This window comes from Limulus polyphemus, unplaced genomic scaffold (genome assembly GCF_000517525.1).
Source record: "Limulus polyphemus unplaced genomic scaffold, Limulus_polyphemus-2.1.2 Scaffold1581, whole genome shotgun sequence".
Taxonomy (NCBI): Eukaryota; Metazoa; Arthropoda; class Merostomata; order Xiphosura; family Limulidae; genus Limulus; species Limulus polyphemus.
Window position 1 is genome coordinate 108,480 of NW_013667191.1, and position 19,517 is coordinate 127,996.

At 34.3% G+C, this 19,517-nt stretch overlaps 1 protein-coding gene across 3 annotated transcripts in view; it reads left to right on the forward strand.

Moving 5' to 3' along the window:
- LOC106464183 (arfGAP with SH3 domain, ANK repeat and PH domain-containing protein-like) overlaps positions 1 to 19,517 on the forward strand; it is a 94,964-nt gene that overhangs the window by 64,689 nt on the left and 10,758 nt on the right. For 2 of the 3 annotated variants that reach the window (XM_022391876.1, XM_022391877.1), the window contains 6 exons: positions 4,779 to 4,959; positions 11,488 to 11,573; positions 12,528 to 12,711; positions 16,646 to 16,765; positions 18,422 to 18,556; positions 18,921 to 19,098. In XM_022391876.1, the coding sequence (XP_022247584.1) occupies positions 4,779 to 4,959; positions 11,488 to 11,573; positions 12,528 to 12,711; positions 16,646 to 16,765; positions 18,422 to 18,556; positions 18,921 to 19,098 (884 nt within the window). The remainder of the gene's footprint in view (positions 1 to 4,778; positions 4,960 to 11,487; positions 11,574 to 12,527; positions 12,712 to 16,645; positions 16,766 to 18,421; positions 18,557 to 18,920; positions 19,099 to 19,517) is intronic. The other variant, XM_022391878.1, reaches the window with a different exon arrangement.

The window sequence follows — 19,517 nt, forward strand, 5'->3', positions numbered from 1 at the left end:
CCAAGCCCATAGCAAGAATGTTAAATACTGGCTCATATGGTCTACACACAGTATACAGTGCATATGGTCAACAATGTCTCAATGAGTTATTAATATCCTTGTGCTGCTTAGTTGAGGACATTTCTGCCCACAGGAAAATATTTTGAAATTATGTCAAAGATATATACATTTCCTCTCAGGCTTAACAAGGAAAGCCATAGAGATACGGAATGGTATCAAAATGTAGGTTACTTGTATAGAAGGAAAAAAAGTTGTGCAGATCCTACTATTTTGTGTGAAGCTACATTGCTTTTTCTTTATGGCAGAATAGGTGAAGCCATTCTCAACAGCATACCTGGTATATCAATCCATGATATCTTTCCCATCACAAGCTTTGGAAAAAATGAATCTCTAAGATTATGGCCAACTTTATCAAAATAACATTCATACAAAAAAATCATATTTTTAGTGAAGTATTTTAAATGAAATATAGATTTATCCATGAATATCTCGAGTATTTGTTTTTAATAGTCCATGTGCAAAGTAATTTTCATGTTAAAATTAAAAATACCTTTTCCTCTTCTCAAAAATCTCAAATTTCCTTTGTGTAATCCCTAAAACCTCCTAAATGCATTTCAAACGTTTTTTTTTCACTAAATCCTTATAGTTTACCTGTTATTTTCTCTACCCTGTCTCAAAACGGAATTGGTCAATTCTACCAACTTTGTAACCACCAATATAAAATTGAAATAAATCTAAATTACCCCTTTTTTCTTGCCAGAATGACTTCAAATTGTAACATGAAACTACAATCATTTATCCTAAGTAGCTCTAAGTTTGTAACAGTATACATCTATTAAAATTTTATTGTTTAATTTGCCTTTGATTTACCATGTATTACTACTATCCGTGCTATTATAAGTAGTATATCAAGTTGGGAACATGCAGCTCACGTTACGGTAACAAATTGTATTACCCACAGGCTACTTCGAGCTGCTTGTTTGTGTGCTTTGTGAAACATTTTATTGTAATATTATTATTATTTATTTCACCTAATCTAATTTTAACTAACCTAAAAGGATCCCTATTTTTACATTTTAGTTATTTTTATAATTATACATAAAGAATAAAAATGAAAAACAAGAAATAAAATACTTAACCAATCTTTTTTTCTTGCTGTCAATTGTTGAAGAGAGCTAACCCTATTTTTTTCATACTAATGGTAGTAATGCACTTAATATTTTTTATTTAATTAAATAATGCACCAAAGAATATAGACTAATAACATGCAAAAAGTAGACGAAATTCCCTTACCTCTCAAAAGTTTTCTGACTTTCTAGCTATGTGACAAGAGTTATTACAAATTCATCCAAGCCAGTCGTTAACCTTCTCATGGGAGTGATGTTGGTACTCTGAGTGAAATTGGCATTTAACCGTTCAGAACGTAACGTTATATTATACAAACCTTGACTTTCTATTGGTTATAGGTAATATATATAATTAAACATGAGAGAGAACTATTAACAAATTCTGAAAGAGAGGATGTTACAGGTAGGTGTAGCAGAAGGTAACTGATTTTCTAATCGATAGCTCTGTAACAAAACAAAATTGAAGGCTATAAAAATTAAGGTTTGTCTGAGTGATGATAATTTTATAGAGAGTAATTTATGTTTAACTTCATACTTTTTCAAGAGATGGTGGATAAAATAGGGAAGATGACATGATAAAGAAAATGTGTCATGTGGGTTACACTAGGGGAAATTGAGGATTTTTTAAAATATTGCCTTGTAGAATTAAGAACTTAAAACTCGTATATTTTTAAAACTAAAGACTATTAGCTAAGATTTTATGCTATTCTAATTGATACAACTTGAACAAAAAGAAGTTTAATAAAATTTGAATGTAAGACACTAAAACCTGTGTCATGCACAGTAAAGGATACCCATGGCAAAATGGCTAAAAAAATGTTACACTTAATTAAAAGATCTGATACTTTGTGTACAAATTCCTTGTATTGTTTACCTATAATCTGCAAAATTACATGAAGATACATATACATTTTAAAAAGCTAGGTAGTATAACTGCTTTATAGTTACTTTTGGGAATATGGGCTGGGTAAAATCCACCCACCCATATTAGAAGGACTATATTAAACTGGATTAATATCATGAATGGGGTACCTCAGGGTTCAGTGTTAGGAATTTTGCTCTCTTGATTAACATGAATAACACAGATGAAGAAATAGTCAATAGGTTATTTGAATTTGCTTGTGACATTAAAGTTTTGGGTGTTTCCGGCTGTGAGAAGGATTGGATTATTTAGTGAGTTGGGCAAATAAATGGCAGATGACTTTTAATTATAATAAATATAGGTAATGCATGTGAGATATCCCAATTAGAATTATGAGTATAATTTTAATGGAAATAGCCTTGACAGTGTTATGGGAGAAAGAGACCTTGATGCTCTGGTTCATCAGTTTCTTAAGTCATCCAAGCAATTTGTTGTTGTGAGTGGCAGAGCAAATAGGATATTAGGTTGTATCTAGAAAAATAATGAATACAAGTAAAAATGGTAATAAAGCCATTGGTAAGGCCACATGTGGAGTATTGTGTTCATTCTTGGGTTCCTTACCTTAGAAAGAGCATTGAAATGTTGAAAAGGGTTCAAGGAAGGGTATTAGAATGTTATTTATAATGGAAAGCTTGTCATATAAAATTTAGTTAAGATCTGTGAACTTGTTTTCTCTTGAAAAAAAGAAGCGTTAGAGGGGATCTGATTCATGTGTTTAGGTTTTTAAAGGAAATTGATAGTGTTGTTGCATCATCTTTTTACATATTTAGTGGTGAGAATGGTAAGACTGGAGGACACAAATATAAATTTTGGCAGGGTGGGAGTCATTTTTGCCTCAGACAGCTTTATTTTTCTAACAGGGTGGTTGGCCTTTGGAACTGATGCCCTTCAGATGTGATCAAAAAGATTGATAAGTACTTGAATGATAAGGGCTGGCTTTATGTTTTTATTGATAGGATGACCTAGATGTACCAAAAGGTCCCTTGTTGTTTGTTTATGTTATGTTACTTTTGTAAAATAGTACAATTGGTATTAATTTTATCACATGATCAAGTAAGTGTTAAAAGAGACTTTTTGTCAATAAAAGAAGTGATAATTGAAAATATGTAAAAGTGTACACACACACACTGATTGAATTAAGAGCTGTTGCTAACTACACCAGATCTGCTGTTGTTGGAATCCTCAACATAACCATCACTCCACAGTTAATACCAACAAGCAACACACATTTGAAACACAGGGTACATCTTGAGCAACAAATCACAGTGGAGAAAGGAGTTAATCATGGTGGAAGAATGACAGCAGTGATGTACAGAAATTTCAAGCTATGAAGGAAAAGCAGCCCTTAAACAAAACTGCAAATGATTAGAGCAGCTGGTTAAAATTTAAGACATGGTAAATTTCAACCACATCAGGTGAGAAGGAAAAAAAAGCTGAGCTTGAGAGATATGCAAGCACCTTGAGGATAAGCTCTCTCAGCCTTATAGACAAGCTGCACAAGAAATAAAGTTAAGTATGAGAAATTGAGCAAGCAGCTAGAGGATAAGCTTGCTCAGACTTATAGGTAAATTGCACAGAAATAAAGTTTAGCTCAGGGAAGTGAGCAAGCAACTGGAGGATAAGCTTTCTCAAACTTATTTATTGCATAAATAACCAAACTTCTGTATACAGTGTAAAGTGACAAATCCTTTGTAAATAACACTGGTCGACAAATTCGAACTTTTTTGTGTTATCAAAGATGTAAACACATGTTTCTAGACCAGTTTTGCATGCTGATTCCAAATCTGTTTTCGATTTTTCTTCTAGCCCATATAGTTATCAAAATATGACTTGTGTTAATTTCAGTAATTTGGGTAATAATCACACATTAGGCTAGTTAATGTTACAATTTTATTAATTTTTCAGTATAATTCCCATAAATTTTATACACACCATACACTTGGTTAAATTTAAACAGTACAAACTTATGAAAAAAGAAACGTACAACAACTTAAATTACAATTAAGGCAATAACCTTTCAAATTTGATCATTTTTGTCACAAAAACTTGACATGCTAGAGGAAAACCAAAAACAGATTTGGAATCAGTGTACCAAGAGCTATCTAATCCACCTATAATTATATTTGAAGAAAATAACTTGGCCATTGTAATGTAAATAACATATCCTTTTCCAAAAACAAATTATCTATTAATTGCATAATTTTTAATGATTCACACATGCCATTTAATGTTATGTTATTTTTAATTAGTCAGTAAGATGTGGGATACATGAACATGATAAGAATGACATAAAATATATGTTTATGATGAGAATCATGTGACACAAGAGTGTGATTGATTTGACTAGAAACATGAAGGCGCAATGAATATGACCTAGGACATATGAGAATGATGTGTATGATTTGGGACTTGTGGATATAGTGTATGACTTTTGACATATGCTCATAATGAAAATTACTTTGGAGATACAAGCATAATGAGAACGACCTAGGACACATGAGTGTTATAACTGTAATGTTGTATACATCAAGAATGTTGTGTAGATGCTGAAATTAACCAAAACCAATTAATGATGTTATAAAAAGAATAGCTTGACTCAAAAATTTCATAATATGGTGATTTGGAGTATTTCCAGTCTATTTGTTACCTTTTCTTTAAACCAAATATTTACTGCAGTATCTTTCAGGAAAGTTGGTTTATTACCTGATTCACTGAGAATTTGTTTATAGGGAGGAAAGATGCAGTTTTATTAAAGCAAAGTATGTCGAGCGTAAGTTTGCACTTCATACATGCAGAGATGAAAATGACCTGAAAAATGACCTTGAGCATGCAGTCTCATCAAAAAATTTGGTTCAGCTGTTAGAAGCCTTTGCTGAAGGTGCTGATCTCACTTGGACTTTACCCAGTAGTGTAAGTGTACTTTTTATTAAATGTACAATAAAAACAACTTTAAAAACCAGCTGTACAATCTTGAATGTTAATGGCACCTAGTTGATCAAGAAGGCCATTATTGTGCAACTTTTCTTATGTCTTCTTTTGTTTAATTTCTCCTTTGATATCCAAAACTTGTTTCAAGAATAATGTGTTTTGTCAGTTTGTTTCACCACTTATTCATTATTCAAATATAGTTTTAGCTGTATTCAATGTTGGGCAACAATAATTTTGATACGATAACTTACCTCTTCTCACCAAACAGCTTTCCTCAATTTTAACTGTTCTCTATATGCATAGAATATATGCCTGTCACTAGCTTTTATACTCCCACTAATGTCCACGTGTTTTCTACATGGTATAGCTATGTTGTGGCATGGAAATAAGCATGCGACAATCCTTGACCAGTAGGAGTGTGACACATCTTCCTAGCACATCTGACTTCCTCTATGCAGTAGAACCCATTCTTCACTTTTTGATTTGGCATGACAGTCACCAGTCGTCTCACTCGCCACTTTTTTAATTTGGTGTATAACGTTCTTGAACTTTGAAAATTTTGAGACTTCAAAAATTTCTTCCTTAAGTTTTTTTGTATTTTGAAATTTTTTTTGCTTTGATTTGAAAAAGAACTCAGAATTTGTTTTTTCGTGTACTTCAAGTAAATTTCATTTTGAATAATTTCTGAGAATAACTTATGAATTCACAGTTCCAAGTCTCTACTACTACAGCTTCAGACACTATTAGTGACCAACAACCTAACACAATCGCTTCAGGTCCAATATTATTAGCTGAGGATATTTTGGCCCTTGTGCGATGTGAGATATCTTTCTTCATGTGGGCCAAGGGGTCTCCTGATCACCAACCACTTCTCCCCTTCTCAGGGGAGCTGGAAAAGAATGACAAGGATTTGGACAGCCTTTTTCTTCCCCCTTCCTTTGTTGTGCAGTTTTGTTCTCAGACCGTGGATGCACCACAACCTTCTCTGTTATTGGAGTTAGTTTCACAGGTATGTTCTCTTTTGTCTTTGTCACCCGTGTCTTATGATTCATCCCCTTCCTTTTTGACTGAAACACCTGCTACCAAATATTTTGTCCTTCTTTCTTCACCCACACATGGCAGAGGATCATGCTTTGGCTTACCATTGTTCTGCCTATCTTTTTCTGGATACTCAACATTTGGATTCATTTCTATGCATTTTTCACAGGCACAGTTTTCCTATCTTTGCCTGATATTGACGTCTCTTGTTTGTTACCTTTCTTCCATACACCTTTTGTCTGAGGATATCCGTCATTCCCCTGAGGGGTTTTAGTGGATGCTCATTCCCTCCTCTTCTTTAAGTTGGCTCACTTGTCCTCTTTGATCCTTTTCCACCACAGTTAGCTCCTTTGTTGTTGGAACCTCTTAGGTAGGGATGCTCTCTTAACTCAGGTGTGTCTCTCCCCAACCTCTTTGTGTGACTTATGTATGGCCCCCTTTTAATGACAAACGATTTTTGGGGTCTTCCTGACTGTTTGGAGTCAAGAGTGGAATCTGCCTATTTGCATACTTCCCTCTCCTATCTAGCCTCTCATTAATCACTGTCTTCCCCTGCTCCTATTCCTGTTCACCACCTTCTTTCATCTCCCTTCCTCATGGGTCATTCCTTCATGGCATACTATTATTCACCTCTGACCTGCACACTGCCAATGGTATAGGTGACTGTCCTGTTGGACTGGGTCAAGTAGGGGCCAGATTGCTGCTTTTTGCGTGCATTTAGGAGTCATTTATCACTGACCCTTGGGTTACTTGAATCTTATCAAAAGGACTCTCCCTTTTTTTTTCCTTTCATCACCTCCCATTCTCACTTTCCTTTTCCTTTCCTCCCTCCTCTGGGATCCTCTGTCCTGCCAACACCTTTCTGAAGCAGTTCAGGATCTTCTACTGAAGGGTGCTATAAGACTGGTAGTTCCTATTCTTTCCATTTTTATTCCCCTCTTCATGTGGTCTCCAAGAAGACCAGAAATTGGCTTCTTATTATCGATCTCTCCCTTCTGTACCACTATTTGGAAGATCCTCAGTTCACCATAGAGTCTCTGATGTCTCTTTCATGGACTTTTATTCCAGGTGTTTGGATTACAAATTTTGACGTGTCAGATGCTTACCTCCATATTCACATTTCCCCAGCATCCCATTGTTATCTTCACTTCATAAACAGGGATTTTACATATCAGTTTTGGGCTCTTTCTTTCACGTTGGCTTCGGCTCCATATGTTTTTTGTCGGGTTGTCAAAGCCTTTGCCCAGTTTCTTCATTCACAAAGGCTTAATTTTCATCATTACATGGACAGCTCTTTACTTCTAGCTCCTTTGCTTTCTGCCTCTTCTCCCAACATGTAGTTTCTTCTCAAGGAAGCTGCACTGGTGGATTGGCTGATCAAGGTGGAGAAATCCATTCTCACATTGAGTCTATACCTTGTTTATCATGGGGTATTCTTCAACTCCCATCTCTGTTGGACCCAGCTTTCTTCACTCTGACTGTGTTCTATGGAGCTTATGATTCACAACTGGAAACCTCACCTTTTATTCTTGTGCAAGAGGTTCTTTCTCTTTTAGTGACTTGGGCTTCCTTGGAGTCTCTTATTCTCCTTGGCCATTACGCACATGTGATCCCTTCAGTGGGTTCTTCAGGATCATTAGAACCTCATTGGATATCCCCTGGCTTACCCTGTATTCCATCCTCTTTCATTCCAGTCTAGTTTTGCTTGGTGGATGGACAGGAACAACACAACAGCTAGTGTACTTTTTTCTCCTGCAGGAGCAGAGTTGCATTTTTTTCCGGATGCTTCTCTGTCATGCTGGTGGTCTTCATTTGAGTCAAGTTTCCATATCAATATTCTGGAACTCCTGGCTGTTTGTCAGGCAATAGGTCATTTCTTGTTGGCTTTGAGGAGTGAAACAGTGCTGATCCACTCTGACAACTTGACTTTTGTCTCTTACTTCAATGGGCACTCAGTCACAATGTCTTCACACATTGGACATACTGTTCTAGGCCCATGGCCATCACATTTGTTTGCTGGCCTGTTACATCCCAGGTGCTCTCAATCTTGTCAAGGATTGATTTTCTCATCCTGACAAGGTTCTCGCAAAAGATTGGTCCCTCGACCCTCAGGTTTTTAGGTGGCTCCGCTCTCAGTTGATACTCTATGGCTCAATGCATTTGCCACCCATCTGGATACAAAACTCCCTCTTTGTTGGTCTCCTGCTCCTCATCCTTTGGATTTGGTGATAGATGCCCTTAGTTAGGATTGGACAGACCTATACATTTATACCTATCCCTCCATCCATCTTCTTCCCAGGGTCCCTTCCATTATCCAAACCACTCTGTGACAAGTCCTTCTAGTGGCTCCATTCTGACAAGCTCAACCTTGTTCTCTCTACTTCTTCCTTTTCAGTTGTCACCACTGTTACCTCTTCCACTCTCCCCTTTCCTTCTCCATCAACTTTATTTGGTAGTACTTCATCCATCTGTTTCCACCCTCTGGCTTCATGTGTGGGTTTTGTCAGGTATCTTGCATTAAGGTTCCAGACTTTCCACTTGTGAAGCATCCCTTTTTCCTACTTCATCCACTCCTCTTCCTTGTCCTTGTACAAACGTAAGAGGCATATTTTTTGCTGTTGGTCTTTTTGTTGGGGACTTATTCCTTCCTCTCCTCCTTTCCCTCACATTTCTGAATTTTTTACCTAGCTCTTCAGTAATGGTGTGTCTGTTTGGACCATTTCTTGTTATAAAGCCACATTATCATCTACCTTTCGTTTTTCTTTATTCCGCCATGATTTTACCTTTCCTGTTATTTCCATCTTGTTTCATTCTATTTGTCTCCTTCATCCTCCTTGACCTTCATCCTTGCCAGATTTGGATCTTAATGTTATCTTTCATACATTTTCTCTACCTCCATTTGAACCTTTAGCTTCCTGTTCCACATATCATTTATCCTTGAAAACCTTATTCCTCCTCTTGTTGGCTTGTGGCCGTGGAAGGTCAAATGTGTTCGTCATCAATGTCTTTTGCATCTTTTACCACCAAAGCTATGTTCACCTTTATTCTGATCGTACCTTCATACCAAAACCCTCCATTGTCCATGAGGGTAATGTTGCCTTCACTTCTATTTCTCTTCCTTCCATTTCACATTTATATATTCCTTTTCTGATCCAGATCATCTCCTGTGTTCAGCCAAGGCTCTGCAATGTTATGTGGCTTGCACAGTTTCTTTCCATGGTTCCTGTTGCTATTTGTTTATGCACTGTTTCTCATGACCTTTCTCCTATTACTCTGACTGGTTGGGTTTGGCTACTCATCCATTCCTCCTTGTCTCCTGACTCCTGTTGCCTTTTCTGTGTATCCTCTCGTCAAATTCTTCACCTCACAATGTCTTTGACTACTTATCTTCATCATCCTTTGGAGGAGATTATCCAGGCCAACATGTGGACCACACCTCATACTTTCGGATCACATTATCTGCATCGTCTGGTGGTTTCCTTCTCAGCCAGATATTATCTACCTCCTGTCACCATTTGTCACTCAATGGTTCATCTTTGTGTAGGTAAGTGTCAATTTTCTTCTTTATTTTTTAATACAAGGGCCTCCTTGCACATCTTTTTTGGATCCCACTCTGTGGTGTCTGTCCAGGTACACTAATTCTTAAATCTGCAGTGTGTGACTCTGTCACTAACTCTTACTGTTGAGATGGGTTGTTCCACAAGACTGCTTGTAGGTTCTCCCTTGCAGTGTTTTGCTTAATAAATATGTTCATTCCAGATCATACACTCATGGACTAACATGAGTAAAGCAGAAGTGGAATGCTGCCTTTCCTTGTTATTCTCTTGATTGTACAAATTAGGTTCGGTCTGATTATCAAAATAAGGTTTGTGGTCACCCATTGCACTTTCTGCTGTGATGTGTTCCTCCAGACTTTCCAATGTGTTTTTCCCTCACTCTTCTTCTAGTAGAGTACAGGAGTTCTTCCCACTTACCAGCTCCTACTTGCTGGGGTGGTGTACCATGGAAGTTCCTCTCGAGTGTGTTCAATTCCACTCAGTTGAGAAGAGAGTGATGGTGTTCTGCTGGTGTAGGTGGTGTGAATATTCTTCTACCACAGATCTAATGTAAGATTCTAGATGCTGTATGGTGTGGATGGGATTTTTCTGTCACATTTCTATATGCAGTTCACCCCTCTGACTGGATGTTGGTTCCCAGGTGACTGGAGTTGGTTGTAGCTGGGAGCCTCCTTCTACCATGTACTGAATGATATATTCCCAATACTGAATGGCTTGGGACTGGAGTTGACCCTCCACATTGCATTTCCACCTTTCTACCGTCGTTCGGATGTATTGGTGTTGGTTATGCACACTTGATGATTTGGTTTCTCAGAATGGAAGTACTTCCCTTCTGGTTCCCGGGTCTGAAGTGAATGGTAGAGAACCCTCCTCCTACCATAGGCTGATTGATCCAATCTCTGTGCTGCTGGCTTTGGACTGGAGTTGACCTCCCACTTTTACAGTCTGATGTGCCCTAGCACCAATGGCATCTTTTTTTCCAGATGTGCCTTATTTCTACCTATTTTACTGCACATCATTCATCTCGGGTGAAGAGTATACCTGTTTCAGATGTTGTGTGGTATCTCATGAGTGTGCTTCCTCTCCATTGAGATGCCACACTCCTTGAGTCCTCTTCATATGCTTTCAGAGGGGGACTCCTCTAGGTTACTTCTATACTGATACTTACACTGGATCAAGGTGGTATTCTAGCTGTTTTGTTAGAAGAGATAAGTTATTGTATTGGGATTTAATATATTCCTAAACTGAAAATATGTTTCTGATAAATACCTTCTCTCACACTTTCCTCCCATCCCCCCCATTTCCGGTGTGCTTTTTCATGTCTAATCTTGAAGTGAAGATGGGTTCTACTGCATAAGAGGGAGTCAGCTGTGCTAGGAAGGTGTGTCACACTCCTATTGGTGGAGCGTTGTCGCATCCTTATTTGCATGCAACAATGCAGCTATACCAAGTGGGAAAACACATGGAGATTAGTGGGAGTATAAAGGCTAGTGGTGGGGAAAAATTTTTTTCATATAGAGGCCAGTACATATTGAGGAAAGCTGTTTAAAAGTTTTTGGAAACATCTATACAAAAACATGCTTTTTTTTTCACAGCCATTGTGAAATAATAGTTTCTACAGGTTCTGATGCAACTCAGAAGTTTTTAAGTTTTATATTACAGAATTGTATAACTTATCCTGTATTAAAATGCTATATTTATATGTGCAAAGTTCCTTTTATTTAAACTTCTTAGACTCAGAAACTTAGGCCTTATTTGAGGAACTTGTTACCAAATTATATACCTGTATCATAATGAAATATTGAAAAAAGATGTATTACTATTAAATTATAAAGTACACACTTTGTTATAATTTTTTCAAGCAATACTATATTTATGATATTTGAAATATTATTTTTATAAAATGTTTGAGTAGCAATGCGGAGAGACTGCACTTCATCTTGCTGTTGACCAGGAACAAAATTCATCACTACATATTGTTGACTTTCTTATACAAAATAGGTAAGTGTTGATCACATGTACCCCTTGTTAAGGAAATTTTTAACCACTGTGGAATAAGAATTGCTATCCTTTGACTTGTTTTATTTAGAAATTAGCCAATCAATTAAAAATGAACTTTGTTGTGATATTTGTTTACTGTAAAACTTGCTGTGGCAACAGTTTACTTAAAAATACTTGTATTGTAAATTAAGAGAATTGAACCAGAGTTATAAATCTGTAGTACATATGGACATTGTTAAACTTCAGTATTATATAGTTAGCTAAGATGACACTTGTGTAATGAATATTGTTAAGTGTCTTGTTCTGCAAAATGAGCAGAAACAATGTGGATCAAAGGTAATAAAGAATAAGATAATATGTCTAAATGAAAACTATGTTTAGTTTTATTTTGTGCAACATTTCTGGCAGATCTCCTTCATCAGACAGTAAATACTGTGTTGCCTAGAAACTAGACTAAGAACTCTGTATTTACTTCCTGATAAAGGGCATCTACCCAAAACACAAAATATAACTATCTACAGTTTGTAGTTAAATGTTTCAATTTATTCTTTATTACCTTCTAACAAATATTGTTACCTTAATTTAAGAATGAAAGACATGTTACGAAATGTTTGAACTTTTTAAAATGTACACTGCTATGGATGAAAATGCATTACATGTGTATATTAATAGAATTCTTTTGAAATAATTTTTTGAAACTGTGTGTAAATTGATAAAGAAATTTCAGGAGTAAGTCTATTACATACAGATGCTGTTACAAAAGTTTTGTTGTACTGTTTACTTAAAAAATACATGCACTTAACATTTGTGCTCATTTTGAATTATTACTGTAACCTTTTACATAACCTTTTATGGAATACAGGTGTTAGTAGCAAACGTAGAATGTCATAATCCATGTGTGTTTATTACACCACTTTGGAAATGCTGATAGTGAGAGTTCTAATTTGTTTTCAGTAAAAATCTGGACAAACAAACAAGCCAAGGAAATACAGCTCTACATATTTGTGCCCTCCACAACAAAACTGAATGCATGAAACTATTGTTACGAAGTAGCGCAAATCCTCATTTGAAGAATGTTGATGGCAAGTCTCCTCTGGACCTTGCTAAGGAGATGAATTTCTCTGCATGTATTGAACTGGTAAGTTGAGATCTATTTATATAACCTCTGCCCAATTACACACTGGAAGGAATTTTCCTACGAGTAGAAAAGTTTACAGTTCATTGCTGATATACATTTTAAATAAAAGTATAACAAGAATATATTGACCTAAAAAATTAAGATTAATATGACTCAAATATCACTTGAAAAAGCCTCTTTGTATTAAAATCACACAAATATTCATAGAAGAATAGTGTTAAATCTTTGTATCTCAAACATCACATAAATATACTCTTAAGACTAACATAATTCAAATATTTTTTTTAAAAATGCTCTTGAGATTAATTGAACTCAACTATCACTGAAGATTATTCACTCTAATATAATTCTATAAAAGTAGAGATTCAGCAACATGTGATGAATATTCTTCAGACTAATAACTTAAGGTTGCGGCAATCAACTATATCAATCACTGGTATGATATAGCTTGTAAAACTGCCAAAGTCTAATTACTAATTAATTGCTTTTTTATTACTAGATAAAATTTAATTTATTTCCATTGTTTCAGCTTCTAGTATGGTCCCATCATCAGAAAAGTCATTAAAAGGCCAGTATTTTGTGACAAGAGCCAGGATTAGATCATGGTCTTCTTGTCATAAAGACAGTTAGTTGTGTTATCTACTTGTTCAAACTTTTACTCCAGTGGGACTTGAATCAACTGTTTGAATGATTTCAAAGGAGGTATTCATATTATGCTGATTTATATGCTAGCTTGACTGAATACCTTAACAGTTTTTAGTTGGATGTTGAAGGTTTATTTTTTCTCATGTGTGGTTCATATCCAGTTATTTTACCAATATGCCATTTTATTGTATGATCTTCATTGATATGATTGCCTGATGTTGCAGTCTTATGTTCCTGAATTCTGACTTTATGCTGCTTGCATATTCTATGTACTTTTTCAAAGATAATTGTGACATCAAGCAATATTGCTGTTTTTAGGTTATTTTCTTTCTGCTTAGTCTTGGTATTAATTTTCTCAAAACAGCCATTATGAAACCCAAGATTTTATTTAGATATATTTACAACACATGAAATTTGACTATACACACACACAAACACACACACTAGAATAAGCCACCTGAACAGACAACATCCAATGATACAATTTACAATAGATTTAAACTATGTAGTAAACTCTTAATTCTTAGACATGATAGTTAACAGAACTGTAACTCATGTATCAACAGAGTTTACAAGAAACCCACAGATGTTAATTAGTACTCAACTATAAATGAAACTGTTTCAACAGTGAATAGACTTGTAATACAGAAGATGTTAAGAAGAATGAAGAGCAACATCACTACAATGCACATTGTTAATGGGTACCGGAACACTGCATAAGAGGAGAATTAAGATTAATGCCAAGACTAACCAGGAAGAAAATTACAGACACATATTTCCCAATGTAAAAGTCTCTGGAAACATACAGAGGATTTGTATAAAGTCAGAATGGTATTCAGAAACAACAAAATGATATGGTCACAGATAGTACATACCAAACCACCTTGACCCAATGGAGAGCAAAAAATACCACACCACCTATATGTTTTGGATGTGGACTACAATTTAAGTAGTTGATCCAAGTTCCCACTGGGAATGATAATCTGGATGAGTGGATAACACACATACTTTTCTAACGGGAAGACCAAGGATTGAATTCCAGTTCCTACCAACACATAAACTCTTTCTCTGGACTGACCTGAATACTGCATATTGTAGTTGAAATATAGGATATTAACTACATAGTATTTAGACTTAAGTGATTGTATAAGGTACTAACCATGACAACATAACTCAAATGTCACTGAAGTATTCAGACTAGTATATTTATAGCATCACTTAAAGCCAAATTTATAGCTGAAACATTCTTTGAATAATGCTTCTCACACTAATATGAGTCAAACAATATTTTAAAGATTGTTTCTCAGATTAATAAATCTCAGGATACCTTCAACTCGATATGACATCACTGAAGAATTCTATTAAGGTGAACATAACTCGGACATCACCTGAATAATAATGATGTTTGATGTTTATGTTACATAATTCAGGTGATGTCCGGGTTGTATTCACCTGAATAATATAACATAAACATCAAAATACTTTTTGAATAACATAACCAAACTTATAACTAACATTACCAAAAAATTACCTTCAGACTATTATAGTTCAAATGTCACTTTTGGAACATTATTCAAAGTAATATATCTCAAACATTAATTGAAGAATAGTTTCATGCTAAACCAAGCATTATGTAAAAAATATTCTTCATACTAATATAAATTTACTATCACTGAAACATTTTCTTCAAACTAATATAATTTAAATATATTTTTGAAGAATTCTTATCAGACTAACGTAAGCATTACTTGAAAAATGTTCTTCATACTATAAGAGATAAAACATCAGAATACCCTTCAGACTAATAAAACACAAACTTGTTTTGAAGAATAATCATCAGACTGTTACAATTGGAATACAATTCTAGCATTATCTGAAGAATATTTTTCAGATTAGTAGATCTCAACCATCACTGAAAGTTCCTTTCAGACTATCTACCTCACACATCACTGGATAAATACTCCTCACTCAAACATCACAATAATCTTTATACAAAATTACCCTATCCTCGGAATACTATTCAAATTAATATTTCTCTTACGTTAAAATACTTTTCAGAGTAAAATGTTTAAAATATACATATCCATGGATTGGCCTTGCCTTGGATGAGTTGTAACGCCCTGACCTTTAACCTATTATTTTAAGTGCTACTAAAACGTTTCTCATGAAGTTTCTTCGAAATGGTAAATCTCAAACATCCCTAAGAATTACTTTCATACTAACGTAACTTCAAAAGTCACTTGATGAATATTTTTAATATAACTGAAACGTCACTTCAATGCATTATAATTCAACCATCACTTGATGAATGCTATTCATATTATCATAACTCAAGCATCACTTGATGAATGCTATTCATATTATCATAACTCAACCATCACTTGATGAATGCTATTCATACTATTATAACTCAACCATCACTTGATGAATGTTATTCATATTATAATAACTTAACCATCACTTAGACATATAAATCAAACTTTTATTTAAGAATGCTCCTCAGACTATCTCAAACATCATAGTAATTTATACACTAATGTAATTAAGACACTACTGATGAATGCTCTAAACAGTAGTATAATGCAACCATCTTTTGAAAAATTCATAATACTAACTCAGCTGTAACTTAAAGAATACTTTTTGTAGCATTATAACTAGTGTTCCATCTAGACTGCAAGGCCACACAACAACCAATCATGTGCCAAGCACATACTCAGTAACGGTGAGGAGTCTCAACACATTGACGGCCTTAATGAACCTGGCAGTCGATAGGCCTAAAGCCCAAATAACCAACTGGTAGCATTGCAAAATGGCCTAATGATCCAATAGAGACAATGGTCTAAAAAAAACCGTCCCTTAAAAAACAAATGGTAGCTTACATCCGCACATTGTCTTGATACCAGTGCACATAAAGAATTCCTTCTGCACATGGATTGAAAAAAATTAGAGGGAACATTGATTATAACTTATTCATCATTTAAATAATGCTTTTCAAAATATTATAACTCAACCATGAATGGATGATTGGTCTTCATACTTGAGTAAACTTTGCTCCATATAACAATTGCATTCTGTATCAGTAGATGAAAAAGTGTTATGAATATAAGTTGATATCTTTCTTCAAATTAATATCCAAGAACTTTTATTATGCAGAATTGTAGCCCTGTACGTCATAAGACATGATTTAAAAATGTTCATATGTACATAAAGCTAGAACTTGATGTCCATCATGTTAGACATTGTCTTTGTGATTCAAGATGTGATGTAACAGTATTTGCTGTTCATATAGCTGGAACATGATTTGCAGAACAAAAAAGCCCTCTTTGAGAATGTCAGTGTAGATTGTTTCTTCACTCAAGATGATGTAGATGGCTGGGTAGACTTCAGTGATGATGAGTTAGACGACAAGGTAGGCCATATTTTTGTTCCAGATTTTAAAGAATTCAAATCTTTGGTTGTTGGTATGATTACCTAGTTTTTTTTATAATATTCTTATGGATTTTTTTTTCCTTAGTAGTATTCAACTTATTGTGACTTAAAAAACTACTGTCATTTAACTCTCTCAACTTGGGCTGAGTCGAATTAACTGTCCATGTGACCATCTTGTACTTGTTATAGTTTTGATACTACAAACTTTTAATATAGTATATGTATTTTCACAAAATTTGGCAGATTTTCACTAAACATTACAAGTCTTTTATGTACAAAAAGTCAGATTTTTTAATGAAGTATTTTTTACTAAAGATTTGTCCGCGAATATATATAGTCTTTTTTTGACTACTATGAGTGCAAAGTAATTTTCATGTTAACATTAGAAATACTTTTCTTAATCTCAAAAATCTCAAATTTGGTTTGGGTAATCTCTAAAATCTCCTTAATAATTTGAAACGTTTTTTTTTTCCACTGGAACATTACATTTTGTCTGTTATTTTTTTATCCTAATCTGTACAAGGTTGGTCAAATTGACTGACCTTGTACCACCAAAAGAAAATGAAATAAATCTAAATTACCCTTTTTTTCTTTCTAGAATAATTTCAAATTGTAACTTGAAACTATGTTCGTTTTTCCTAAGTAGTTTTACACACATAACAGTATACATCTATTTATACTTAAACTTTATTGTTTTATTGCCCTTTGAACTGTTTTCTAACTACTATTTGCTCCATTATAAGCTGCAAATTACTTGAGGCATGTTCAGCTCACGTTACGTTATTGAATTACATTACCCATGAGCTACGCTGAGCTGCTTGCGAGTGTGCCTCATGAAAGTTTTTTATTATATTATTAATTCTCCTAATCTAGCTTTAACTAACCTAAAGAGTTTCCTATTTTTACATATAAGTTACTTTTATTATAATAAATAAATAAATATGAAAAAAGGAAATAAATAACTTCTTTTTCTTTTTTTTGCTGTCAACTGTTGATTCAAATTCAACACTTGATATGTTCATGGACAAATAAAAGATTTAGTTTATTTACAATATTTCATAAAAATATGATTTTTTGTATGGGATAGACATGTAATGTTAAATGAAAGTCTTTTGAGAGAGTTAAGGATAGATGGGTGGGGCTTCTGTTGTGGGTTGGGAAAATTTATTGATATCTCAGCAAATAAGAAGCTAGAACATTGAAACTGCATTTGATTTTTTCATTGTTTATAGATTGTGTTTACACTACTTAGACAGTGTAAATGCTATGTTACTGAAGTTGCAAACTAAAAGTGGGAGAATTGAAAGCACTCGCATGTCATGTGACAACAAAAGTGAAGATGGAGAATAGTCAAATATTTTTTTGGAATTAAGAAATTAAAACTTATGTAATATAAAAATTTTAATTATAAATTACATTCTTATGCTTATTTTATTGACATTATTGATTGAATTTTGAATGCAGCTCTGTAAAATGTTGTGGCATGTACAAAGGAGCCAGGTTTGTATGGACTTTGATGCATTGAGTTAAATAGTGCTAATGGAAAAGTAGTAAGAAATTGAGAAAAGTATTTTTTATATGAAGTACTTGTAAATCTTTCTGTAAGTAAAGACATTTCATGCTTGTGTTCTCACAGTCATCTGTCTCAGAATATGGACAGGGTAAACCCCTGTCAAAAGCGGCATCTCGACTATCGACATCTATAAGAAAACTTTCTCTACCTTTACCTGATGGAACCAGCTGTGAGGGGAAACCTTCAACAAGCCCACTGGTAATATGGCTGGTGACTCTTTGCATGCTTGGCTGGTAGACTATTTAGAACATTAACTGTGTGTTGATGATGCACAGTCAAAGTGGAATGAGGTCACAAAAGCTGCATGTGTGATGACTTTGAAGAATTTGATATAATATCATGATAGACACAACTTCTTATGAATGTTTTAGTGTTTGCTTTTCAATAGCATTATTATGATATGGATTTTGTAAAATGTGTGAATGTTTCTTGCGAAAATAAAACCATTGTTTACCAAGACTGTAAATTGAAATTCCAAAAACTTCTAGATAAAAAATTTCAAAAACAACACAAGTAAACCTGATGGTATTTGATAATATTAAGTTAGTATTTTTCATACTAGGTGTCTCAGACATCATCTACTAGATGGGGTTTTGTTGAGTCATCAAATAGGTTAAGCTATGAACCAACAATCAATGGGGAAATTTCTGCTGAAATACCATTTCAAGACATGACCTCCTCTTGCTCTTCTTTGCCACTATCATCTTCAGTGCATCCTCCTTTAACAAATACAAGACCTGGTGAGTTGTTCATGGAATGCTGGAATAATGTTAATAGATGTAATAATATTATAACTATAGTTAGATGGAGACTGAAGTATCTTAACTTTCAAGAAAAGTACACGTTAAAAAATTCAGTTGTTTTGTATAATTCTTTAACTCTTTCAGCACAGGCTTGGTCCCTGGGACAGACCTCATAACCATTTTGTGCTTGTGATAGTTTCCGTGCTATAATTTTTAAATTAGTAAGCGATTGTTAACGAAATTTGGGAGATTATCAGTAAACATTATAATGTTTTCATATACAAAATATTAAATTTTGTTTATTAAGTCTTAAGGTTTATAAAGCAATGTTTTTCTCGCGTCTTTTTTTTCTTTTCGCATGTTGCCTATCTATCATGCAAAGTAATATTCATTTTAAGATTAAAAATACTTTTATG